This window comes from Pristiophorus japonicus, chromosome 11 (assembly GCF_044704955.1).
Source record: "Pristiophorus japonicus isolate sPriJap1 chromosome 11, sPriJap1.hap1, whole genome shotgun sequence".
Taxonomy (NCBI): domain Eukaryota; kingdom Metazoa; phylum Chordata; class Chondrichthyes; family Pristiophoridae; genus Pristiophorus; species Pristiophorus japonicus.
The window spans coordinates 213,022,776-213,049,907 of record NC_091987.1 but is presented as its reverse complement, the minus strand read 5'-3'; the positions used below and the strand labels follow the sequence as shown (position 1 = coordinate 213,049,907).

Here is a 27,132-nt window from a genome sequence, read left to right as displayed (position 1 = left end):
AGACAGGGTGAGGTTCGGTTGTGACTGCTTCCACACTTGAATAGCCCACCTATGACTCAAAATCTGGGCTCACACATGAAGAATGGTCACTTCTTCGACAGCACCTCCCAAACCCTCAACCTCTACCACCTAGAAGGACAAGGTCAGCAGACGCATGGGAACACCATCACCAGGTTACCATACCATCCTCACTTGGAAATATATCGTTACCCCTTCATCGTCGTTGGGTCAAAATCCTGGAACAGCCTTTCCACCGTCTACAAGGCACAAGTCAGGAGTGTGATGGAACACTCTCCACTTGCCTGGATTGAGTGCAGCTCCAACAACACTCAAAAAGCTTGACACCATCCAGGACAAAGCTGCTCGCTTGATTGGCACCCCATCCACCACCTTAAACATTCACTCCCTCCGCCACCGGCGCACCGTGGCTGCAGTGTGCACCGTCTACAAGATGCACTGCAGCAACTCGCCAAGGCTTCTTCGGTAGCACCTCCCACACTTGTGACCTCGACCGCATAGAAGGACAAGGGCAGCAGGCACATGGGAACACCACCACCTCCAAGTTCCCCTCCAAGCTACACATCATCCTGACTTGGGAATATATCGCCATTCCTTCATCGTCGCTGGATCAAAATCCTGGAACTCCCTCCCAACAGCGCTGTGGGAGCACCTTCACCACACCGCAGCGGTTCAGGAAAATGGCTCACCACCACCTTTTCCAGGCCAATTACGGATGGGCAATAAATGCTGGCCTTGCCAGCGACGCCCAAAACCCAGGAAAGATTTTTTTTTAAACTTGGGTAAGATTCCAGAGAGTTGATTATGCCCATTGGAAAGTTATCCTGGCGTGAGTCTTCACCTTCAGAAGAGGAGAAAATTAGAACAAAAGAAAGTCGTATAGACTTCTGAGGTCTAAGCCTATTGACAATTTCCCACAAAGAGTTCCTACTCTAATGTTGCTTTCTGCTTTTGAATTCCCCAGGTGCTGCTACCCCATCCTCTCAATGACCCCACAGAGTTTGGTAGCTTGCAAGATTTACATGGGATCAGTCGGAAGGAAGGGTTTGTAACTCTAACTTTTGTAAGCACGTTTCAGTGCAGTCATTGTTTCACTGTTGGACGTCAGCAGTTTGCAAAGTATTCAGCACAAGGATGTATAACTTTGGCAAAAGAACCGGGGGAGTATATTTGTTTTATGTGGCGAGTTGTTGTGATCTGGAATGCGCTGCCTGAAAGGGCGGTGGAAGCAGATTCAATAATAACTTCCAAAAAGGAATTGGATAAGGAAAAATTTGTAGAGCTATGCAGAAAGAGCAGGGGAGTGGGACTAATTGGATAGTTCATTCAAAGAGCCGGCACTATGGGCGAAATGGCCTCCTTCTGAGCTGTATGATGCTAACGTTACTGATTTCTAGTTTATCAGCACACTTGGTGTTAAAAATATCGAAGTGAATATTGACATCACTGTGTCAGCCAGTGAGTTGGAGGTGGGGCGGGACTAATGGCAAGACTCACAGCAAACAGTCTATTTAAAGAGATTCTCTACGAACTACAGAAAACGGAGCTCATGACCAAAACTACAGCAAAGCCTCCCGATAAAAGCAGTATTATTTCTCCAGCACAATGCAGTGAGTGGAGGATAGTTACATAATACAAATGATGTATGAAAAATCGATCCCAGTCATTTACAGCGGTGATTGACGGAGGACTTACCAATTCATCTGCATTTTATCCGAGACGTATGGTGTCACTATAGGCAGCCTAAAAAATATTCCATTCTTCACTGATCTAGCTTTTTTTCATCTGGCATGGACACGATGGACCAAATGGCCTCCTTCTGTGTCGTAACTTTTCTATGATTTGTACAGGATCTGTTCCTGCTTAAAAAAAAAATGAAAATACACTGGCAAGGCCAGCATTTATTGCACACCCTAATTGCCCTCGAGAAGCTGGTGGTGAGCTGCTCTTGAATACAACTGAGTGGCTTGCTAGGTCATTTCAGAGGACAGTTAAGAGTCAACCACATGTGGTTCTGGAGTCACATATAGGCCAGACCGGGTGAGGGTGGCAGATTTCGGTCTCTAAAGGACTTTAGTGAACCAGATGAGTTTTTAACAACAGTCTGATAGTTTACTGATACTAGCTTTTTTAATTCAAAATTTATTTTCTTAACTGAATTTAAATTCCCATCTGCCGTGGTGGGATTTGAACATATGTCGCCAACTTATTAGTCCAGGCCTCTGGATTACTTGTCCAGTAACATAACCATTATGCTCCTGTACCAGATAAGTGAGTCTGTTTAAAATAGTTACTGCATCCCTTCTCGTGTGGGTGATGAGTTGCACTGGGGTTCTGGTCCTTGAGCAGTGGTAGTTCTCAAAGAATAACGTGCTTTTTTAATTATGTTGCCCAAACAGTCCCATTCATAGAAACATAGAAAATAGGTGCAGGAGTAGGCCACTCAGCCCTTCGAGCCTGCACCGCCATTCAATAAGATCATGGCTGATCATTCCCTCAGTACCTCTTTCCTGCTTTCTCTCCATACCCCTTGATCCCCTCAGCCGTAAGGGCCATATCTAACTCCCTCTTGAATATATCCAATGAACTGGCATCAATAATTCTCTGCGGCAGGGAATTCCACAGGTTAACAAATCTGAGTGAAGAAGTTTCTCCTCATCTCAGCCCTAAATGGCCTACCCCTTATCCTAAGACTATGTCCCCTGGTTCTTGACTTCCCCAACATTGGGAACATTCTTCTCACATCTAATCTGTCCAGTCCCGTCAGAATCTTCTACGTTTCTATGAGATCCCCCTCATCCTTCTAAACTCCAGTGTATAAAGGCCCAGTTGATCCAGTCTCTCCTCATATGACAGTCCAGCCATCCCTGGAATTAGTCTGGTGAACCTTCACTGCACTCCCTCAATAGCAAGAACGTCCTTCCTCAGATTAGGAGACTAAAACTGTACGCAATATTCCAGGTGAGGCCTCACTAAGGCCCTGTACAACTGCAGTAAGACGTTCCTGCTCCTATACTCAAATTCCCTAGCTATGAAGGCCAACATATCATTTTCCGCCTTCACCGACTGATGAACCATGACACCCAGGTCTCGTTGTACCTCCCCTTTTTCTAATCTGCCGCCATTCAGATTATATTCTGCCTTTGTGGTTTTGCCCCCAAAATGGACAACCTCACATTTATCCACATTATACTGCATCTGCCATGCATTTGCCCATTCACCTAACCTGTCCAAGTCACCCTGCAGCCTCTTAGCGTCCCCCTCACAGCTCACACCGCCACCCAGTTTAGTGTCATCTGCAAACTTGGAGATATTACACTCAATTCCTTCATCCAGATCGTTAATCTATATTGTAAAGAGCTGGGGTCCCAGCACTGAGCCCTGCGGCACTCCACTAGTCACTGCCTGCCATTCTGAAAAGAACCCGTTTATCCCGACTCTCTGCTTCCTGTCTGCCAACCAGTTCTCTATCCACGTCAGTACATTACCCCTAATACCATGCGCTTTGACTTTGCACACCAATCTCTTGTGCGAGATCTTGTCAAAAGCCTTTTGATAGTCCAAATACACCACATCCACTGGTTCCCCCTTGTCCACTCTGCTAGTTACATCCTCAAAAAATTCCAGAAGATTCGTCAAACATGATTTCCCTTTCATAAATCCATGCTGACTTGTCACTGCTTTCCAAATGCACTGCTATTTCATCCTTAATGATTGATTCCAACATTTTCCCCACTAGTATAATTCCCCGTTTTCTCTCTCCCTCCTTTTTTAAAAAGTGGTGTTACATTAGCTACCCTCCAATCCATAGGAACTGACCCAGAGTCGATAGATTGTTGGAAAATGATCACCAATGCATCCACTATTTCTAGGGACACTTCCTTAAGTACTCTGGGATGCAGACTAACAGGCTCCGGGGATTTATCAGCCTTCAATCCCATCAATTTCCCTAACACAATTTCCCGCCTAATAAGGATATCCTTCAGTTCCTCCTTCTCACTAGACCCACTGTCCCCTAGTATATTTGGAAGGTTATTTGTGTCTTCCTACGTGAAGACAGAACCAAAGTATTTGTTCAATTGGTCTGCCATTTCTTTGTTTCCCATTATAAATTCACCTGAATCCGACTGCAAGGGACCTACATTTGTCTTCACTAATCTTTTTCTCTTCACCTATTTATAGAAGCTTTTGCAGTCAGTTTTTATGTTCCCTGCAAGCTTCCTCTCGTACTCTATTTCCCCCCTCTTAATTAAACCCTTAGCCCTCCTCTGTTGAATTCTAAATTTCTCCCAGTCCTCAGGTTTGTTACTTTTTCTACCTAATTTATATGCCTCTTCCTTGGTTTTAACACTATCCTTAATTTCCCTTGTTAGCCACGGTTGAGCCACCTTCCCCATTTTATTTTTACTTCAGACAGAGATGTACAATTGCTGAAGTTCTTCCATGTGATCTTTAAATGTTTGCCATTGCTTATCCATCGTCAACCCTTTAAGTGTCCTTTGCCAGTCTATTCTAGCCAATTCATGCCTCATACCGTCGAAGTTACCTTTCCTTAAGTTCAGGACCCTAGTTTGCGAATTAACTGTGTCACTCTCCATCTTAATAAAGAATTCTACCATATTATGGTCACTCTTCCCCAACGAGCCTCGCACAACAAGATTGCTAATTAGTCCCTTCTCATTACACATCACCCAGTCTAGGATGGCCAGCTCTCTAGTTGGTTCCTCGACACAATGGTCAAGAAAACCATCCCTAATACACTCCAGGAAATCCTCCTCCACCGCATTACTACCAGCTTGGTTAGCCCAATCAATATGTAGATTAAAGCCACCCATGATAACTGCTGTACCTTTATTGCACACATGCCTTATTTCTTGTTTGATGCTGTCCCCAACCTCACTACTACTATTTGGTGGTATGTACACAACTCCCACTAGCGTTTTCTGCCTTTTGGTATTCCGCAGCTCCACCCATACTGATTCCACATCATCCAGGCTAATGTCCCTCCTTACTATTGCATTAATTTCCTCTTTAACCAGCAACGCCACTCCGCCTCCTTTTCCTCTCTGCCTAACCTTCCTAAATGTTGAATACCCCTGGATGTTGAGTTCCCAGCCTTAGTCACCCTGGAGCCATGTCTCCGTGATGCCAATTACATCATATCCGTTAACTGCTGTCTGCGCAGTTAATTCGTCCACCTTATTCCGAATACTCCTCGCATTGAGGCACAGAGCCTTCAGGCTTGTCTTTTTAACACACTTTGCCCCTTTTGAATCTTGCTGTAATGTGGCCCTTTTTGTTTTTTGCCTTGGGTTTCTCTGCCCTCCACTTTTACTATTCTCCTCTCTATCTTTTGCTTCTGCCTCCATTTTATTTCCCTCTGTCTCCCTGCATAGGTTCCCATCCCCCTGCCATGTTAGTTTAACTCCTCCCCAACAGCACTAGCAAACACTCCCCCCAGGACATTGGTTCCGGTCCTGCCCAGGTGCAGACCGTGCGGTTTGTACTGGTCCCACCTCCCCCAGAACCGGTTCCAATGTCCCAGGAATTTGAATCCCTTCCTTTTGCACCAGCCCTCAAGCCACGTATTCATCTGAGCTATCCTGCAAATCCTACTCTGACTAGCACGTGGCACTGATAGCAATCCTGAGATTACTACTTTTGAGGTCCTACTTTTTAATTTAGCTCCTAGCTCTCTAAATTCGTGTCGTAGGACCTCATCCCGTTTTTTACCTATATCGTTGGTACCTATGTGCTCCACAACTGGCTGTTCACCCTCCCTTTTCAGAATGTCCTGCACCCACACCGAGACATCTTTGACTCTTGCACCAGGGAGGCAACATACCATCCTGGAGTCTCGGTTGCGGCTGCAGAAACGCCTATCTATTCGCCTTACAATCCAATCCCCTATCACTATAGCTCTCTCACTCTTTTTCCTGCCCTCCACATGTAAGGCTGGCCACAGGATATCGACTGATTGTGCAGGATGGGAACATTGTAGATCTGTCCAATCATTCCATCCACTGAAATCCACTTGCAGGAAGGGTCACTGATTAATGAGTCGGAATGGGAGTGCTAGCTTATGTATTAAACATGTGCTTTTTATCCCAATGGATAGGCGAGGGACACTGATCCCAACTGTAGCACATGGGCTAAGTTGGAACAGACCAGGCATCAAAAGCAGCCATGCCTGATTCTAGTGATTGGTAAAATTAAACTACATTTTCAGGAGTGAAGTTAGGAAACCGAATGGCCTACTCCTGCTTCTTTTTTCTTATGAAACACTTCTACATGCAAAGAGTGGTGGAAGTTTGGAAAACTCTTCCGCAAACACAAATTGTTGTGCTAGATCAATTGTTAGTTTTAAATCTGAGATGGATAGTGTTTTGGTAACCAAAGGTTATTAAAGGATATGGGGCAAAGATGGGTCTATGGAGTTAGGTCGCAGATCAGCCATAATCTTATTGAAAGGCAGAACAGGCTCGAGGGGTTCAATGGCCTCCTCCTGTCCCTATTAAACCAGTGGTACTTGGCATTCATGTGACACTTGCAAGGCCGTATTTATTGCCCATCCTTATTTGCCCTGTGAAGTAATGATTGCTGCTACAACTGAGTGGCTTGTTAGGCTGTTTCTGAGCCCATTGGAAAAGTCAACCAAACAATGTGGGACTTGAATCTTGTGTAGGCTGGATCAGGCTCCCCTCCCTCAACGTGATAAGTGAACCTGTGGAATATTTACAACAATGAAGCAGCTTTCGTGGTCATTTTTTTTGTCTGGTTCCAGCCCCAGATTTATTACCACGGTGGGCATTGAATTCACTATCCCTGGCATGTTAGTCGAGTACCGTAGCCACTACAATGGCCTGTATTTTCCATGGCCTATGACCGCATACGGAGTGCGTACACGGCCGTAAGTGCCTTGCAAGTTCCAGGTTTGTGCATGGGCAGTGGCATACGTGAAAACCCGGAACTTGCGCTCTGTCACAGACCCTCTGCAACCCCGGAATGTGGAATTCCGCTGGCAGAGAGTTGGGCTATTTGCCCAGCGAATGCTCATGAAACACTTGCGCCTGGTAAAAGCAAGCGTAAGGCCACCTTTTTCCAGACGCAAGGGTGAAAATAAATACTAAAATACATTTTTTTAAATCATTTTTACATTCAAAAACCTGTAAAATCAGTTTGTTATTTTTGGCTCCTTAAAATATGTATACATTTATTTTTCAAAAAATTAAATTTTTATTTTAAATGTTTAATGAAATTGTATCTTAATTAATTTTAAACATGTAATTATTTAAAAAAAATAGTGCACATGTTTTATTTAGTTGATTCCTATTAAGCATGTGGAGATTCCGTATGTAAATTCATAATGGGAATGCCCTTTCTGATTGGTTGTACGGTCCACGTGATCCCAGGGGCGATTGCGAACCATGTGCATCCCTGGGAAATGTGGGGCTCTATGCAGGCCTACGCGTACAGGCCCAGGAGCACAAGTCTCCATGGATCGAGGACCATCAGGTAGATTCGTAGTTATATTGTGGTGCGGGGAGCCTCCGATCACAAACTCAGGCCCATTACGAATCAATCTCATATAGAGTAAGATATTGATCCAGTCAGGATTTGTCTACAATTGTTCATCAGAGAATGAAGGGAAAATAGGGCTGAATTGATTTTTAAATATTCAGAATGATGCTGGTCTGTCCTCTTGGGAGCAGAGTGGCATGGTGTGGAATCAATACTTGGAGGTGGGAACAAAATCACCTGTGGGGAAGAAACCACTAAACTCAGGTCTTTTTGCAGCTATCTAGGTGGCCTGAGGTTACTACAAGCAACATGTAAGAAGTTCTACCAATACTGCTCTGAACAAGGGTAAGGAAAGCTCTAAGTTCTATGAATTCATCTGTCTAGGCAATGGATCGCTAACACAAATGTGTTTCTTAACCGTGAGATGTTAAACCGAGACCCCATCTGCCCTCTTGGGAGGACGTAAAAGATCTCATGGCACTATTTTGAAGAAGAGCAGGAGAGTTATCCCTGGTGTCCTGACCAATATTTATCCTCAATCAACATCACTAAAAAAAAAGATGATTTTGTTATTATCACATTGCTGTTTGTGGGAGCTTGCTGTTCACAAGTTGGCTGCTGCGTTTCCCACATCACAACAGTGACTACACTCCAAAAGTACTTAATTGGCTGTAAAGCTCTTTGAAACCTCCGGTGGTCGTGAAAGGCACTATATAAATGCAAGTCTTTCTTTCCTCCTTTCTTTCCTCCCTTCATTTTTCAAATAGTGTTTTTTTTCCAAGGAAATAAAATTCTACTGATTTTGAAGAATCACACTTTGTTTTCTGCAGTTCAATTAAATCTGTTGTTTTGATGAAATTGATTTTTCCTATTTACAGAATCGCCTTGGCCAAACGAAACTTCACTCTGAAATATGACACTAACATACCTCGGCAAGTGGTAAGTACATTCATGAGCAGTTTCGGATACAATGATTTTAATGCTCTTATTTTGAAGTGAAGGGCACTCTAAGGATTTATCAAATATTTAGGTCAAAGCAGAACTTGGACTTAACACTGGTTTATTATGGCCAAGAGCACTGCAGAAGTGGATCCTGGTTTATGTGGCTCAACTCCTTGCTCTATAAACTTGCTGATCTGTTAACCTCCGAGTCAGAAGGTTGTGGGTTCTAACCTCACTCCAGGGAGTTGAGCAAATAAATCTAGGCTGACGATCCCAGTACAGCACTGAGGGAGCCTCCGCTGCACTGTCAGAGGTGCCGTCTTTCTGATGAGACGTTAAACCGAGGCCCCGTCCGCCCTCTTAGGTTGTAAAAGATCCCGTGGCACTATTTCGAAGAAGAGCAGGGGAGTTATCCCCGGTGACCTGGCCAATATTTATCCTTCAATCAACATAACAAAAACAGATTATCTCGTCATTTTCACATTGCTGTTTGTGGGAGCTTGCTGTGCACAAATTGGCTGCCGCATTTCGCACATTATAAAAGTGACTACATTCAAAGTATGGTGGTCATGATAAGCATTGTAGAAATGTAAGTCTTTCCTTTTTTATTGAGGAACGGGATTCTGCAGGGAGTATCTTCAGTGTAGCTTTGGGATGCACTAACTTTCTCTGTGACTTTGTCTTTCTACAGGGCCTTGCTGGAAGCAGGTTGGTGTTTTTAAGAAAATACACTGGCTTATATATTGCTTTAAATAAACATTGTTGTATATTATCTGAATCCTTAGACTAATGATACTGGTCAGAATTCTTTCTCTCAGCAAAATAGCTTAGCACATAGACTGCTACTGGCAGATCCTCTGCTAGAACTACAGTAATGCTACTGACATGGCAGGAGTAGCATTGTTACTGTGGTACTAATAAAATACCTGTATATGCTAGAAAATAATCATAGATTAATGCTAGAATCACCTGTTCTGCTTATCTGCACTTTCTATATTAACATGGATAGAGGATTGGCTAACTAACAGAGAACAGAGAGTCGGGATAAATGGTTCATTCTTTGGTTGGCAACCAGTAACTAGTGGGGTGCCGCAGGGATCAGTGCTGGGACCCCAACTATTTACAATCTATAATAACGACTTGGAAGAAGGTACTGAGTGTAATGTAGCCAAGTTTGCTGACGATACAAAGATGGGAGGAAAAGCAAATGTGTGAGGAGGACACAAATAATCTGCAAAAGGACATAGACAGGCCAAGTGAGTGGGCAAAAATTTGGCAGATGGAGTATAATGTTGGAAAGTTTGAGGTCATGCACTTTGGCAGAAAAAAATCAAAGAGCAAGTTATTATTTAAATGGAGAAAGATTGCAAAGTGCCACAGTACAGCGGGACCTGGGGGTACTTTTGCATGAAACACAAAAGGATAGTATGCAGGTACAGCAAGTGATCAGGAAGGCCAATGGAATCTTGGCCTTTATTGCAAAGGGGATGGAGTATAAAAGCAGGGAAGTCTTGCTGCAGCTATATAAGATATTGGTGAGGCCACACCTGGAATATTGCGTGCAGTTTTGGTTTCCATATTTACAAAAGGATATACTTGCTTTGGAGGCAGTTCAGAGAAGGTTCACTCGGTTGATTCCGGGGATGAGGGGGTTGACTTATGAGTAAAGGTTGAGTAAGTTGGGCCTCCACTCATTGGAATTCAGAAGAATGAGAGGTGATCTTATCGAAACGTATAAGATTATGAGGGGACTTGACAAGGTGGATGCAGACAGTATGTTTCCACTGATGGGGGAGACAAGAACTAGAGAGCATGATCTTAGAATAAGGGGCTGCCCATTTAAAACAGAGATGAGGAGGAATTTCTTCTCTGAGGGTTGTAAATCTGTGGAATTCGCTGCCTCAGAGAGCTGCGGATGCTGGGACATTGAATAAATTTAAGACAGAAATAGACAGATTCTTTAACGATAAGGGGTTATGGGGAGTGGGCAGGGAAGTGGAGCTGAGTCCATGATCAGATCAGCCATGATCGTATTGAATGGCGGAGCAGGCTCGAGGGACCGTATGGCCTACTCCTGTTCCTATTTCTTATGTTCTTATGTTCCCCATTTTCTTTTTCTCTCCTATATTTTCTATGTTGAATTTTTAGAACATCATTTATTATATATATTCATAGAATTTACAGCATACAAACAGGCCATTCAGCCCAATGCCAGTGTTTATGCTCCACAGGAGCCACCTCCCACCTTAATTAATCTCACTCCATCGGAATATCCTTCTATTTCTTTCTCCTTCATGTACTTATCTAGCTTCCCCTTAAATGCATCGATGCATTTCGCTTCAACTACTCCCTGTGGTAGTGAGTTCCACATTCTAGCCGCTCTGTGGGTAAAGAAGTTTTTCTTGAAACTATTGTCTTTGGTCCCTGCCATAAACTCCATTCCCTAGCCATCGACTCTATCTCTCTCCCTAGCATTTGTCTGACATGGAACCAGACTGATCGCAACCTTGGTGTCATATTTGACCTTGAAATGAGTTTCCGACCACATACCCGCATCATAACTAAGACCGTCTATTTCCAGCTCTCTAACATCGCCTGTCTCCGCTCCAGCTTCAGCTCATCTGCTGCAGAAACCCTCATCCATGCCTTTGTTACCTCTGGACTTGACTATTCCAATGCACTCCTGGCTGGCCTCCCACGTTCTACCTTACATGAACTTGAGGTCATCCAAAACACTGCTGGCCGTGTCCTAACTCGCATCAAGTCCCATTCACCCATCACCCCTGTGATCGCTGACCTACATTGGACCCTGGTTAAGCAACGCCTTGATTTTAAAATTCTCATCCTTGTTTTCAAATCCCTCAGTGGCCTCACCCCTCCCTATTTCTGTAATCTCCTTCATCCTCACAACCACACCGTTCTGCGCCCCCGCCCCCCACTTGATATTTCTGCACTCCCCTAATTCTGGCCTCTTGAGCATCCTTGATTTTAATCGCCCAATCATTGGTGGCCGTGCATTCAGCTGCCTAGGCCCTAAGCTCTGGAATACTGTCCCTAAACCTCTCTGCCTCTCTACCTCTCCAGCACAGACACGATGGGCTGAATGGCATCCTACTGTGCCTTCAGCTGCCAAGGCCCTAAGCTCTGGAATTTTTTCCCAAAAAACATCTGCACCTCTACCTCTCTCCTCCTTTTAAGATGCTCCTTAAAACCTACCTCTTTGACCAAACTTTTGGTCATCTGTGCTAATTTTTCCTTATGTGGCTCAGTGTCATATTTTGTTTCTAACAATACTGTGACGTGCCTTGGGACATTTTACTATGTTAAAGGTGCTATATAATTACAAGTTGTCGTTATCTCAAGGAATGAAGGCCTACAAGGTGTAGGTTATCTTTCTATTTAGGGACAGGCATTAAAAGGGAAGGTACATTACTGTTCTATTGATGACACTTCTGGTCCATATTATCCATATAAATTTCATGTTGACTAAGTGACATCGTAATTTTGTCCTACACTGCACACTCTCAAGGGCAGCATTGCAAACAGCAAGTACATATTTGCAACTAGTAACACTTAATAGCAATGAGCAAATAATAGTGTGGTTTAAATCTTCCCCTTTGGCCTGATGGGCGAAGATTTTGGCCAGAGTCTATGGACCCAAGTTTCCGCTATCTGTAAAATTGGCACACCTCCATAAGGTGCGCCGACTTTCTGGAATAAAAAGGGCGGCAAAACCTTACCTTGTGATTCTGCGAGCTCCTCAGGACGTCTTCGGGGGCGGAGCCAGGTCCCGCCGCTGAAAGCTGTGCCGGGACCTCTGCACATGCGCGCTAGAGTGTGCGCGCATGTGCAGTCGCTCCTCGCCCCGAGGCTGCATGGGCAGCCCTCCTGTTCAGCTACCCCACCCCGCTCCCGTTGAGCCTCCCACCCCCCTGTTCAGCCCTTCCCTCTCCTACGTTTCCCCCCCCCCCCCCACTGTCGGCGGGGCCCGCCCGTATCTCAGTGGGGGTAGGCCCCGCCCGAAGCGGCAGCGGCGGCCCGGCTTCCACGTCGGCGGGGCCTGTTCAGCCTCCCCGCTCTTCCCCCCCCCCCCCCCCCCAGCACCTCTGTCGGCGGCGGGGCCCACCTGCCTGGCATCTCACTGGGGGCGGGCCCCATCCGAAGTGTCGGTGGCGGCGGCCCGGCTTCCACGTTGGCGGCCTCCTCTCCTCACCCCCCCACCCCTCCTCTCCCTTCCCACCTCCCCCTCCCCCTCCCACCCCTCTCTCCCCTGGCCCCTCGCTGTCAGAAACACAGAGAGACACTGACAGAGACAGAGACACACTGTGGCAGTGGGGGGGAGGGCCCGTCCCAGCACGCTGTTGGAGGGGTCCCGGTGCTACAGTAGGTGAGTAGAAATTTAATTTTTTATTTATTGATTTTTTTTTTAATTACATTTTTTTGATTGATTTATTGGTTGATTTATTGATTTATTTATCATTTATTATTGATGACTCTTTATTTGTAAAAGTAAAGTGTTTACTGTTTATAAACTTCCCTCCCCCACCCCCTCCCAAATCTCTCCCTACGCCTGATTTCTAAGTGTAGGCAAGGTTTTTCTGAGCGTACAAAAATCTACACTTACTCCATTCTAAGTTAGTTTGGAGTAAGTTTTCGCTGCCTAAACTTGCAAAACAGGTGTAAATGGCTGGACACAGTCCCCTTTTGGAAAAAAAATCTGTTCTAAAATGAAACTATTCTAAGTCACTAGAACTGGAGCAAACTAAATACCGAGAATTGCAATTTCTAAGATGCGCCATTCTAAATTAGTTGCTCCAAAAAAATAGGAGCAACTCGGGCCGAAACTTGAACCCTAACACAGATGAGAAGATCCCAAATTCAATCCTGGAAATCCCTCCCTAAAAACCTCTGTGCCTCTCTACCTCTCTTCCTTTAAGACGCTCCTTAAAACCTACCTATTTGACCAAGCTTTTGGTCACCTGCCCTAATTTCTCCTTATGTGTCTCGGTGTCAAATCTTGTTTTATAACACTCCTGAGAAGCGTCTTGGGACGTTTTACTACGTTAAAGGCGCAATATAAATACAAGTTATTGTTGTTGATTTCTTTGATTTATTAGTGACTATCTTATATTGATGATCCCTAGTTTTGGACTCCCTACAAGTGGAAACATCTCTATTTCTACCCTATCGAACCCTTTCATAATTTTAAAGACTTCTTAGATCACCTCTCAGTCCTCTCTTTCCCAGCTTATTCAGTCTTTCCTGATAGTTGTAAAGGAACGAGTAGGGATATAAGGCTGGAAGAGCGTGAATGGAGTGAAGCCATGGAGGGAATTGACAAAAGTGACCATTTAAAATCTGATATACTGAGGGAGGGATGAACTCATGTAGGTCAGTGAGGATGTGATGCTAACAGTAAGCGAATCACTGGTAATAATTACACTGTTTAGCAGCTTGCCTGACTGTTACAAAACAAAAGACTTGACCTCTCGGAGATATCCAAATTCCAGGCTTAGCTTTGTTGAGCATTTTGCCTCACTTCCTCACAATGGGAGGTTTTGAAACGACTAGCCAGGTCACTTGGGAAATTTCAGAGCAATTATATCTCATCACGTTCATACATGCCTCCTGTCAGATTTGCTTATGGTTATTATTGACTACATCTTGCATTCCTTTCTAACCAAGAACGATGCTCTGAATGTGGTGGGAGGAGTACAGCTGGGAAAAAGGGAATAACATAGTGTTGCTTAAATATTTTTTAAGTGGCATGTTTGTTTACAAAGAATTACATAGGATATACGGCACAGAAACAGGCCATTCGGCCCAACCAGTCCATGCCGGCAATAATGCTCCACTCGAGCCTCCTCCCGTCTTTCCTCATCTAAATCAATCAGCATAACCCTCTATTCCCATCTCCCCCATATGCTTGTCTAGCCTCCCCTTAAATGCATCTCTACTATTCACCTCAACCACTCCCTGTAGTAGCGAGTTCCACGTTCTCACCATTCTCTGGGTAAATAATTTTCTTCTGAATTCCCGTTTGGATTTCTTGCCCACTATCTTATATTGATGGCCTCTAGTCATGCTCTTCCCCACAAGTGGAAACATTCTCTCTGCATCCAATCTATCAAAATCTTTCAGAAATTTAAAGACCTATATTAGGTCATCCCTCAGCCTTCTTTTTTCAAGAGTAAAGAGATGAAGCCTGTTCATCCTTTCCTAATAAGTATACCCTTGCATTTCTGGTATCATCCTTGTAAATCTTCTTTGCACTCTCTCCAGTGCCTCTGGATCCTTTTTATACTATGGCGATCAGCACTGTACACTAAGTGTGGTCTAACCAAGATTCGATACAGGTTTAGCATAACTTTCCCTATCTTTCAATTCTACACCTGTAGAACTAAACCCGAGTGCTCAGTTTGTTTATTTTATGGCCTTGCTAACCTGTGTTGCAACTTTTAGCGATGTGTGTATTTGTAGTCCGAGATCCCTTTGTTCCACTAGCCCACCTAGACCGCATCCTACAAGTAATAATTGACCTCCTTATTCTTCCTACTAAAATGTAATACCTCATATTGATCTGTGTTGAACTTCATTTGCCAATTATATGCCCATTCTGCAAGTTTATTAATGTCCTCCTGTAATTTGTTGCAGTCCTCTTCAAATTTATCCACAAATTTAGAAATTGTGTTTTTGATCCAAAGTCTAAATCGTTAATATAAATTGTGAACAACATTGGTTCCAGCACTGGTCCTTGTGGAACACCACTCCCCACCTTCTGCCACTGTTAATAGCTACCGTTTACCCCTACTTCTCTGCTTTCTGTCTTGAAGTCAGCTAGCTATCCATTTTGCTACTTGTCCCCTGACTCCGCATTCTCTGACCTTGTTCATCAGTCTATTATGGGGTATCTTATCGAAGGCCTTTTGAAAATCTAGATAAATTACATCTACTGCATTACGATTGTCTACTCTCTCTGTTACCTCTGCAAAAAATTCAATGAGGTTGGTCAAGCAAGACTTTCCCTTTTGAAATCCATGTTGACTATTCGTTATTATATTTTTGGTTTCTAGATGTTCTTCTATGTTCTCCTTTAGTAGGGATTCTATTATTTTTCCGACCACCAATATTAAACTGACTGGTCTATAATTTCCTGGACATGTTTTTTCCTCCCTTAAATATAGGTATTACGTTAGTTATCCAACAGTCATCTGGCACTGCATCTTTTTCTAACGACTTATTAAATATGTGTAGTAAGGCCTCTGCTATCTCTTCCCTGGATTCTTTAAAAATGTGTGGATGCAATCCATCCGGACCAGGGGTTTTATCCTCTTTTTGTTTGATTAGTTTATTTAATATATTCCCTCTTTATTTTAAATGTACTTATCTCATTACTAATCTCCTCATCCAATGCCACGTCTAACTGTTCTATCTCCCTGGTAACTACTGAAGCAAAATAATTTTTAATATTTCTGTCATCTGTCCATTGTTACCTGTGGTATTATCCTGTCTGTCCCTTAATGGCCCTATTCCCATCACAACTATCCTTTTTTGTATTGATGTGCCTGTAAAATATTTTTTATTATTTTGTTTTATGTTCCTTGATAATTTAATTTCATAGTTCCTCTTTGTCTTCCTAATTGTTTTTTTGACTTCTCTCCTAATCTTTTTGTATTCTCCCTTATCATGCACTCCCCTGCTGTCTATATGCCTAATGTATGCCTCTTTCCTTACCCTCAATTGTTTCCTTATGGCTTTATTCATCCATCGAGTCTCATTAGCGGAATATATTGTTCCTGCACTCTGTGGAACACCGTTTTAAATGTTCCCCATTGCAGCTCTACATCATTTTTTGCCAATATTATTGCCCATTTTATTTTCCCAAATTCTATCCTCAGCCCTTCAAAATCAGCTTTGCTCCAATTTATTACCCTGGTTTTCGTCATATTTATGTCCTTCTCAATTATCATTTTAAAGAATTATATGATGTTCCCCTACTTTTCTTATCTGCTCTGATTCATTCCCCATTACTAGATCCAATAGCGAATCCTCTCAGTAGTTTGGGGTTTTGTGCTTCATATTAATAGGACTCATCTGCGGCTGACTATTTTGTAACCTGCAGCTTGGCAATTCTTCCATGGTAACCAAAAATGTTAAGAATAAACACTGCGTTGACCTTTTATACAAACCAAGCAAATTGTAATTAGCAGTGCTGAAGCATTTTTGCACAGAAGCCGTCAGATTTTGCCTGTTGTCCAGTGTTGTCTTCTGGCTTTATAATGCAAGGGACTCGTGTCTGCGTGTTGCCTCTTTAGTATTTCTGATGAGGTGCTGCCATTGTTGATAAAATAGATACAAAGTGTGATACTCCATCCATTGTAAGAATGTCTCTATCCATCTCAACCTAGAAAGATTACGAGCTCAATGCTCAAAAGTTCTTAGGCCTCAAACGCATCGGGATTTATTTGAGAAGCAGCTGTTACCCCTGGAGCACTTGTACTAGTTTAGACAGATGAAACTCTTTTTTTTGGCATTTAATCTTTATTTGCTTCTTGTCTCCCTAGTAAAATTAATCATAATTGACAGAACTTTATTTAAAAATTCAAACTTTTATTTACCTTCCAATTCTGTCAGGTATATATCACAGAGCAGTGAGCACATAGCCTCTGCTCATAAGCCACTGTCATTCTGCTCATAAGCCACTGTCAACGCTGCTTTTTATTTGCCCATCAGAATGATCCTCTCTCCTGATTTATTTATCTTTCCTCTTCCCCCACACAGACAACTTGACTCAGCTTGGTTTCCTCGTTTGTGAGCTAGTGGGAGTTCGGATAGTCAATGCAAGTCTGTGTTTAATTAGTTCACATCATAGAGTGTGCGTCCACCATGGCTCAGGGGGTAGCACTCTTGCTTCTGAGTCAGAAGGCCATGGGTTCAGGTCCCACTCCGGAGATTTGAGTGGCTGACACTCCAGTGCAGTGCTGAGGGAGTGCTGCACTGTCAGAATGCCATCTGTCGGATGAGACATTAAACCGAGGCCCTGTCTGCCCTTTCAGGTGGACATAAAAGATCCCATATTTTGAAGAAGAATCTTGGAGTTTTCCCCGCTATCCTGGTCAATATTTATCCCTCAATCAACATCACTAAAACAGATTATTTGGTCATTATCACATAGCTGCATGTTGTGCACAAGCAGGCTGTCGCGTTTCATTCATTACAACAGTACGTCATTGCTGTAAAGCACTTTGGGACATCCTGAGGTTGTGAAAGGTGCTATATAAATGCAAGTTTGTTATTTTACACACTCTTTCTTCTCTCTCTCCTCACTACGTTGAAACAACGATGCATAACACCTTTGACTCCTCTTAACTGAATCCCACCACCTCAACACTCATAAATCCATTATCTCTTTGTCCTTCTACAATGTACAGCCTTTTTGAAAGCCAAGCTTGGTGTTATCTAGCTCATCTTCTCCCGTACTCCTCCCAACCTTCACCTAGGTTTCTCAATGGTAAAAAAAGTATGTTACGTTACGTGCAGTTCACATCTATTGCAAAATCCCCATATTCTGAATATTTTGGTGGAATTATGACTGTCTCAATTTCACATCTTCTGTTTACAATATGATTTTTCTTTTTACAGTGCTATTGTGTCAGCCACACTTAAGTGCTTGATGAAATTCTATGATTTAATTGATGACGTGAGTAATCATTATGTGGTGGCTTTAATTTTTTTTCTCTTCAATAGTTTTACAGAAGCAAAATGGAAGGGCAACTAGAGTAATTTTGTAGACTTTTTATTTCTTCTTGCCAATTTTCTCTCCTCCTTTCCTCACTTGAAGACACTTACTCCTTGTTGGAGTAATTGAAAATTTCAAAACTGAGATTGAAAGATTTTGGTTAAGCAAGGATATTATGGGTTGCAGAACCAAGGTGGGCAGATAGAGTTCAGATTCAGATCAACCCTGGTCTAACTGAATGGCAGAACAGGCTTGAGGGGCTGAATGGCCTCCTCCTCGGTTGCTATGAGTATGAGGGAAAAGTTTCCACCTGCACAACTGCTATGCTAAGCCATTGGCCACTGAGAGCACATACCAAGCAATTGTTCACTCATCCCACCATTTTCCATCCTTTAAAATGAATGGATGCAAAGTTGTGAGCTGCACACACACACCATTTACTGATGTGCACTTCTGGTGTGCTGGGAGCATGCATGGTGAAAATTTACCCTCTAGTTCCATAGACACCGATCGCCCTCCAAGTGCCTCAACCAAACAGCTAATATTCACATGTGAACTGTAACATTAAGGATTCAATTTTATTCTTGGAGATCTTTATCCCATTGGCCTACTTTGGACTTGAATCCTGGGCACTATCCAACGATACCACTCTCTTCCTTCACAAACTGTTTTAAAGTATATAGAAGGATCAAGGGAAATTGGTCAAGAAAGATGTACACAGGTTCAGCTTTATCCCACAAACAATTGTCAACTGGAAACAGTTAAATAACAAAATAGTAACTGCAAGCTCACGAGACACATTTACACATAAACTGATGAATTTGAATTAGTAATTTCACTGTTGGGCTCACCCAGTGACCTCACCTCTTACAAAGTTGGTTGAGTACAACTCGGCTGCATATGCCGACTCAACCGAGACAAGACAAGACAGTGCACATATTGTTCAGAAAGTGTCTTAAAGGAATAAAGATATAACGCTCCCTTCTTTCAATCTTTGAGACTAATTTAGTTTCTTTGACAGGATTTGCCAAAGCCACTCAGGGCAAACTTTATCCTGAATGTAGAGACTGAAGAGCTAATTATTACAGCAGGTCTCCAGGATCGTGTGGTCCAGGTACAGTTCAAATATCAGAAATACAATGGATTGAAGTGAATGAAATTTGAATGATACAAATGGTGTCAGTTTAACTTGGTTGGTAGTGCTCAACTCTGAGGCAGAAGATCGTGGGATAGAATGAGTGAGCAAGAGCTGGTGCCAACCTTGGCTGATTTTGCAGTCGGGTAGAGGACAGAGCGCTAAATCCTGTGTAAATACCAGGCAATTATGAAGCTGTCTAAATTATGTAATTGCAGCCTCATTTTTATATAATGGTCTTTTTTAATATAGAAACCTGGTGACTGACGGGTGTTCCAGCACTCTTAGAAACTCTTACTATAAAATTAGATGGAGCGTTAAATTGGTGCAAATCAGAAGTACTTGATATTGGCCTATTTTTCCAATCGGTTATACCCATTTATTCTGTGTAACAGAACAGAAAATCTGACCTCATTCACTCTTGGATTTGAGAATATAGTCTAGACTGCTGTCTTTTCAGTTATCCTTAGATGACATGTTAAATCGAGGCCAGGCCCACCTGTTCTGGCATATAGAAGATGCTATAGCACTATTGAAAGAAGTACAGGGAGATCTCCCAGTGTCCTGGCCGACAGCCTTACCTCAACCAACACCACCAAAAACGGGTTCATTGGTCATTTATCTTATTGTGGGATCTTGCTTTGTGCAATGTGGTTGGTGCGTTTGATAACATCTTTTGTGTGTGAAGCACTTTGAGACATTTCTGATTAAGTTACAGTGTTGGTGAGTATAACACCGATACAATGTACATTGGGTTAGATTGAGTGCATTTTTTTAAATGTCTCTGCCAAATTTGCCCCAAAATGAAACCTTTTATCTTAATTTAGGTTTACGAGGGGCTTGTTTACATGGATTTCAGCAAGGAACTCATGGAGAAACAGGGTTATGGTAAGGGAGCTATTTGAAAATGAATAATTTGTCATCTGTGTGTCATCACAGAATCTGTAAAATCATGCTTATAGGCTAGTCATTCTTGTCTTACCATTGATATAGCATTATGCCTGGCAGTGTGAGTGTGTTCCACTTGTGTGAAGGAGCTTCATATATTTTTGAAACATCTCCATCCCTTGTAGTGTTGTCAGCTGTGGCAGAGTGACTTGAACATATAAACCCAGGCTGACACTCCAGTGTCCTGGCCAATATTTACTCCTCAACCAACTTAACAAAAACATTATCTGATCATTATCACATTGCTGTTTGTGGGAGCTTGCTGTGCATAAGTTGACTGCTGCGTTTCCCACATTACAACACTGACTACACTCCAAAACTATTTAATTGACTGTAAACGCTTTGAGACGTCCAGTGGTCATGAAGGATGCTATATAAATGTAAGTCTTTTACTTTTTTGTCTGCTGGTAGTATCTCCGCGGTGAGTGATTCTCTGATTACTCATGTTATTCATCAACCAGGAGTTGAGAAGCACAAAAGATTTGTGACTTCAATCTCCGTTTCTGAGGCAGCCCAGAAGCTCTGGAGGACATGTACTGATTGCTAAAGCTGGAACAATAAACCAGCACAAAAGCAAGGACCACGGTCACAGTTGTCGAGGTGGTCACAAATCTTAGCATTTTTGTGACAGTCTCATTCTTGGGGAATCACTAGAGACTTCTGCTACCTAAGTCAATTTGCTGCACCTACTTGCACCAGGAAGTCACTGATGTCCTGTTTGCTAGGGTTGCATAACTGGTTACAGGAAAGATGTGATTGCACTGGAAAGGGTGCAGAGGAGATTTACAAGAATGTTGCCTGGAATGGAGAATTTTAGCTATGAGGAAAGATTGGAGATGCTGTGTCTGATTTCTTTGGAACAGAGGAGATTAAGGGGAGACCTGCTTAAGGTGTATAAATTTATGAGGGGCATGGATAGAGTGGATAAGGAGGACCTGTTTCCCTTGGCAGAGGGGTCAACAACCAAGGAGCGAAGATTTAAAGTAATTGGGGGAAGGTTTAGAGGAGATATGAGGGGACATGTCTTTACCCAGAGGGTGGATGGTGGAGGTCTGGAACTCACTGACTAAAAGGGTGGTAGAGGCAGAAAGCCTCACCACATTTAAAAAATACTTGGATGTGCACTTGAAGTGCCGTAACCTACAGGGCTACGGACCAAGAGCTGGAAACTGGGATTAGGCTGGATAGCTCTTGGTCTGTCGGCGCGGACACGCTGGGCCAGAATGGTCTCCTTCCGTGCTGTAAATTTCTATAATTCTATGATCAAGTTGGACAGTGGTCCCAGTCAGATAAATCATGTTATAACTATAGAGTTGCAACTGTGCTGGAAATATACACACGTGAAAATTACAGACAGGAAGAGCCCTACTGGTCCATCTAGCCTGTCCCATCGCCATATATACATACCCCACCCCACCCAGAATCATGTAATCTCCTGGGAGAGGCCCCCAAAAAACTAATAAAAATCCAGGCCAGGCCGGAAAAAATCTGGAAAGTGCCTCTCTGACCCCTTTAAGCAATACATTACAGGATACCTACCTGTTAGAATCATACAGCATAGAAAGAGGCCATTCGGCTCATCATGCCTGTGCCAGCTCATTGAACGAGCTATCCAATTAGTCCCATTCCCCTATGCTTTCCTCATAGCCCTGCTATGTAATTATATACCTGTAGTGACTTTCACAATGCACAATGGATGTCCCTTCATCAGCAATGAACTACACTGCAGCGCATTTCCAGCACCGTCTGTTTTTATCCATTAGCTGCTCAAGTACAAGTTCTGACACCATCTATTAGTTACACATGTACTGATTACCTTGATTTGTGCACAATGGTAGTGAGGGTTAGTGAGTCTGACTAGAAGGATATGTGTAGGTCTGACTACAGCGGGCTACGTGCAGGAAGCGCATCCGGGAGGGTACTGAGCACCTCGAGTCTCATCGCCGAGAGCATGCAGAAATCGAGCGCAGGCAGCGGAAGGAGCGTGCGGCAAACCAGTCCCACCCACCCCTTCCCTCAACGACTATCTGTCCCACCTATGACAGAGACTGTGGTTCTTGTATTGGACTGTACAGCCACCTAAGAACTCATGTTAAGAGTGGAAGCAAGTCTTCCTCAATTCCGAGGGACTGCCTATGATGCAAGTCTGACTGCAGATGGCTAATTGTAAATTTAGCTGCCTGGTTGTTTTTCTGTTTTGAATCTCTGGCCGCCCCTCTGTGTTTTGTTTTGCATTGTGAGAGATCAGCCAGAAATGATTTTGTATGAGATGATCTCCCCACCAGCCAAAAACAGGTCCAGCTCTTGCTTGAAGAAATTCAGCGAATCAACGTTAATCCCACGATTCAGCAGCCTGCTTGACAGGTCCACCAATCTCTGGGAAAGAAAAAGACTTGCATTTCTACAGCACCGTTCACAACCATCTGATGTCTCAAAGCGCTTTACAGCCAGTTAAGTACTTTTTGAAGTGTAGTCAATGTTGTAATGTAGAAAACACGGCAGCCAATTTGCGCACAGCAAGCTCCCACAAACAGCAATGTGATAACAGAAACATAGAAAATAGGTGCAGGAGTAGGCTGTTCGGCCCTTCGAGCCTGCACCACCATTCAATATGACCATGGCTGATCATAATGACCAGACAATCCATTTTAGTGCTGTTTAGTGATTGAGGGATAAATATTGGCCAGGACACCAGGGAGAACTCCCCTGCTCTTCTTCGAAATAGTGCCATGAGACCTTTTATGTCCACCTGAGAGAGCAGACGGGGCCTCGGTTTATCGTCGCATCTGTAAGACAGCACCTCCGACAGTACTGCACTGGGAGTGTCAGCCTAGATTTTTTTTTTGTGCTCAAGACTTGAACCCTGACTCAGAGTTGAAAGAGTGCTACCAACTGAGCCACGGCTGACACACAGAATTAACAACAACATCCAACATAGTTCCGCCCTTGCATAACTTGTAAGCCTGACCCCGGGTCCTCCCAAATCTATTCAGTTGAAATAATTGGTCCACATGAACACCATCTAGCTCGCTCATTATTTTATAAACCTCAATCAAATCACATCTAAGCTATACACGCCCTGTTTGTAAACTATCAACAGAAGAATTCTCTCTCTGGATGTGCAATTACTCCATCATCATAGGCAGTCCCTCGAAGCGAGGATGACTTGCTTCCATGCCAAAAAAGGAAGAGTTCACAGGTGTTTCAATGAAGGACCTAATATTCCAGGTCCTGAACTACATGTTGAAGGGTGGAAGATGCCTGTGCGTGGATTTTTTTTAACGTGGGGTGACCGTTGCACACCAGCCACCACACGGGCTTGACAGAACTAGGTCTTGGTCCAGTGGCAAGGGTTAACCAAGATGACTGGAGACCTGCTCTGCTGCATGGGCCTTGTGCGCACACATATCGCAGTGTGGGCTGACCCCGTGCTGCCCCGGGCCCTCGCCTCTTCCTGGGCCTCGATCACGTCGCTCCACGGTCTCTCGCCGCTCCTTCGCCCCGACCTCGCCGCTTCTGCTATACCTGCCCACGCTCCAATCACCGACCTGGACCTTGCAGTCCAGTCCAGTTGTCCTCTTGGTTGCTGTCGCTGACCTGCACCAGCTCGTGCTGTACCTTGCAGTGGCATGGCCGCCACACTGCCATTAGCCACCGCTCACCGCTGCTTTTATACTGTGCAATTACAAGCAGCTATTGTTGCAGTGAATGGAAAGTATGCTGGCAGCTGCCATGATGATTTTATCTTGCAGCAGTCTGGCATCTTTTTCAAACCATGAGAAACTATCAGGACAACTCTTTGGAGACAAAGTATACCTGCTCCTCCCATGGTTCATGTCGACCACTGCCACAGAGAACCACTATAATGATTCACATATCAGAAATTAAATTCAATCAATTTGCAGTTATGCTGAAAGGTCACTTTAGATGCCTGGTATCCTCCTAGCACTGTCTCATTAATTATAATCACTTGTTGCACACTCAACAGTTTCACTCTCCAGAACGGCTAACAGTTAATATCCCAGAGGACGAGCGAGAGCCAGAAGCTGGCAGGCTTGAGGCGGAAGATCAGGCCCATAAAGAGGATGCAATAGGTGCACATGCAACAGCAGCAAGTAATCCTGCAAAGCAAGCTTATTTGGGACTCCATCACTGAAGCATGACACACCATTGTCACAACACAACTCCCATCACAGAGCAGCACCACATAGAATGACCTTTTCCTAAAGTCCCTTCATTCCTGCTTGTATCCAGCAGCAGTGGTAGAATGGTCCAGTCGTAATAAAAATGATCACATCCTTCTTTAATGTCTCCAGAAATCAAGCATACTACAGTATTAATATTTATTTTTATTAATTCTTGGGACATGGGTATTGTTGGTAAGGCCAACATTTATTACCCATCCCTAGCTGCCTTTCAGCAGGCGGTGGTGGGCTTTCGACTTGAACCACTAAAGTCGTCTGGTGCAGGTGCTCCTACAATGCTGGATTTTGACCCAGCGATGATGAAGGCATGACAATGCAAGTCCAGGTCAGGATGGAGGGGAACTTGGAGATGATCTGGAGTGACACGGTTAATTTAGAGACTAGGGTCCTGAACTTAAGGAAAGGTAACATTGACGGTATGAGACGACAATTGGCTAGAATAGACTGGCAAGTGATACTTAAAGGGTTGACGGTGGATAGGCAATGGCAAACATTTAAAGATCACATGGATGAACTTCAACAATTGTACATCCCTGTCTGGAGTAAAAATAAAATGGGGAAAGTGGCTCAACCGTGGCTAACAAGGGAAATTAAGGATACTGTTAGATTCAAGGAAGAGGCATATAAATTGGCCAGAAAAAGCAGCAAACTCTGAGGACTGGGAGAAATTTGGAATACAGCAGAGGAGGACAAAGGGTTTAATTAGGAGGGGGAAAATAGAGTATGAGAGGAAGCTTGCTGGGAACATAAAAACTGACTGCAAAGGCTTCTATAGATATGTGAAGAGAAAAAGATTAGTGAAGACAAACGTAGGTCCCTTGCAGTCAGATTCAGGTGAATTTATAATGGGGAACAAAGAAATAGCAGACCAATTGAACAAATACTTCGGTTCTGTCTTCACGAAGGAAGACACAAATAACCTTCCGGAAGTACTAGGGGACCGAGTGTCTAGTGAGAAGGAGGAACTGAAGGATATCCTTATTTGTCAGGAAATTGTGTTTGGGAAATTGATGGGATTGAAGGCCAATAAATCCCCGGGGCTTGATGATCTGCATCCCAGAGTACTTAAAGAAGTAGCCCTAGAAATAGTGGATGCATTGGTGATCATTTTCCAACAGTCTATCGACTCTGGATCAGTTCCTATGGACTGGAGGGTAGCTAATGTAACACCACGTTTTTAAAAAAAGGAGGGAGAGAGAAAACAGGTAATTATAGACTGGTTAGTCTGACATCAGTAGTGGGGAAAATGTTGGAATCAATTATTAAAGATGAAATAACAGCGCATTTGGAAAGCAGTGGCGGGATCGGTCCAAGTCAGCATGGATTTATGAAAGGGAAATCATGCTTGACAAATCTTCTGGAATTTTTTGAGGATGTAACTAGTAGAGTGGACAAGGGAGAACCAGTGGATGTGGTGTATTTGGACTTTCAAAAGGCTTTTGACAAGGTCCCACACACGAGATTGGTGTTCAAAATCAAAGCACATGATATTGGGGGTAATGTAGAGAACTGGTTGGCAGACAGGAAGCAGAGAGTCAGGATAAACAGGTCCTTTTCAGAATGGCAGGCAGTGATTAGTGGGGTGCCGCAGGGCTCCGTGCTGGGACCCCAGCTATTTACAATATACATTAATGATTTGGATGAAGGAATTGAGTGTAATATCTCCAAGTTTGCAGATGACACTAAACTGGGTGGCGGTGTGAGCTGTGAGGAGGACGCTACGAGGCTGCAAGGTGACTTGGACAGGTTAGGTGAGTGGGTAAATGCATGAAGATGCAGTATAGTGTGGATAAGTGTGAGGTTATCCACTTTGGCGGCAGAAACACAAAGGCAGAATATTATCTGAATGACAGCAGATTAGGAAAAGGAGAGGTGCAACGAGACCTGGGTGTCATGGTACATCAGTCATTGAAAGCTGGCATGCAGGTACAGCAGGTACCGGTGAAGAAAGCAAATGGTATGTTAGCCTTCATAGTTAGGGGATTTGAGTATAGGAGCAGGGAGATCTTACTGCAGTTGTACAGGGCCTTGGTGAGGCCTCACCTGGAATATTGTGTTTAGTTTTAGTCTCCTAATCTGAGGAAGGATGTTCTTGCTATTGAGGGAGTGCAGCGAAGGTTCACCAGACTGATTCATGGGATGGCAAGACTGACATATGAGGAGAGACTGGATCGACTGGGCCTCCATTCACTGGAATTTAGAAGGATGAGAGGGGATCTCATAGAAACATATAAAATTCTGATGGGGACTGGACAGGTTAGATGCAGGAAGAATGTTCCCGATGTTGGGGAAGTCCAGAACCAGGGGACACAGTTTAAGGATAAGGGGTAAGCCATTTAGGACTGAGATGAGGAGAACCTTCTTCACTCAGGGTTATTAACCTGTGGAATTCCCTACCGCAGATAGTTGTTGATGCCAGTTAGTTGGATATATTCAAGAGGAAGTTAGATATGGCCCTTACGGCAAAAGGATCAAAGGGTATGGAGAGAAAACAGGAAAGGGGTACTGAGGTGAATGATCAGCCATGATCTTATTGAATGGTGGCGCAGGCTCGAAGGGCCGAATGGCCTACTCCTGCACCTATTTTCTATGTTTCTATGATGCTGCTCCCATGTACCTGCTGT

At 43.7% G+C, this 27,132-nt stretch overlaps 1 protein-coding gene across 3 annotated transcripts in view; it reads left to right on the top strand.

The window, feature by feature from the left end:
- gkup (glucuronokinase with putative uridyl pyrophosphorylase) overlaps positions 1-27,132 on the top strand; it is an 82,299-nt gene that overhangs the window by 30,503 nt on the left and 24,664 nt on the right. For all 3 annotated transcript variants that reach the window (XM_070894501.1, XM_070894500.1, XM_070894502.1), the window contains 7 exons: positions 983-1,062; positions 7,816-7,884; positions 8,418-8,478; positions 9,173-9,189; positions 18,124-18,181; positions 19,242-19,334; positions 20,183-20,243. In XM_070894501.1, coding sequence (XP_070750602.1) covers positions 983-1,062; positions 7,816-7,884; positions 8,418-8,478; positions 9,173-9,189; positions 18,124-18,181; positions 19,242-19,334; positions 20,183-20,243 — 439 coding nt within the window. The remainder of the gene's footprint in view (positions 1-982; positions 1,063-7,815; positions 7,885-8,417; positions 8,479-9,172; positions 9,190-18,123; positions 18,182-19,241; positions 19,335-20,182; positions 20,244-27,132) is intronic.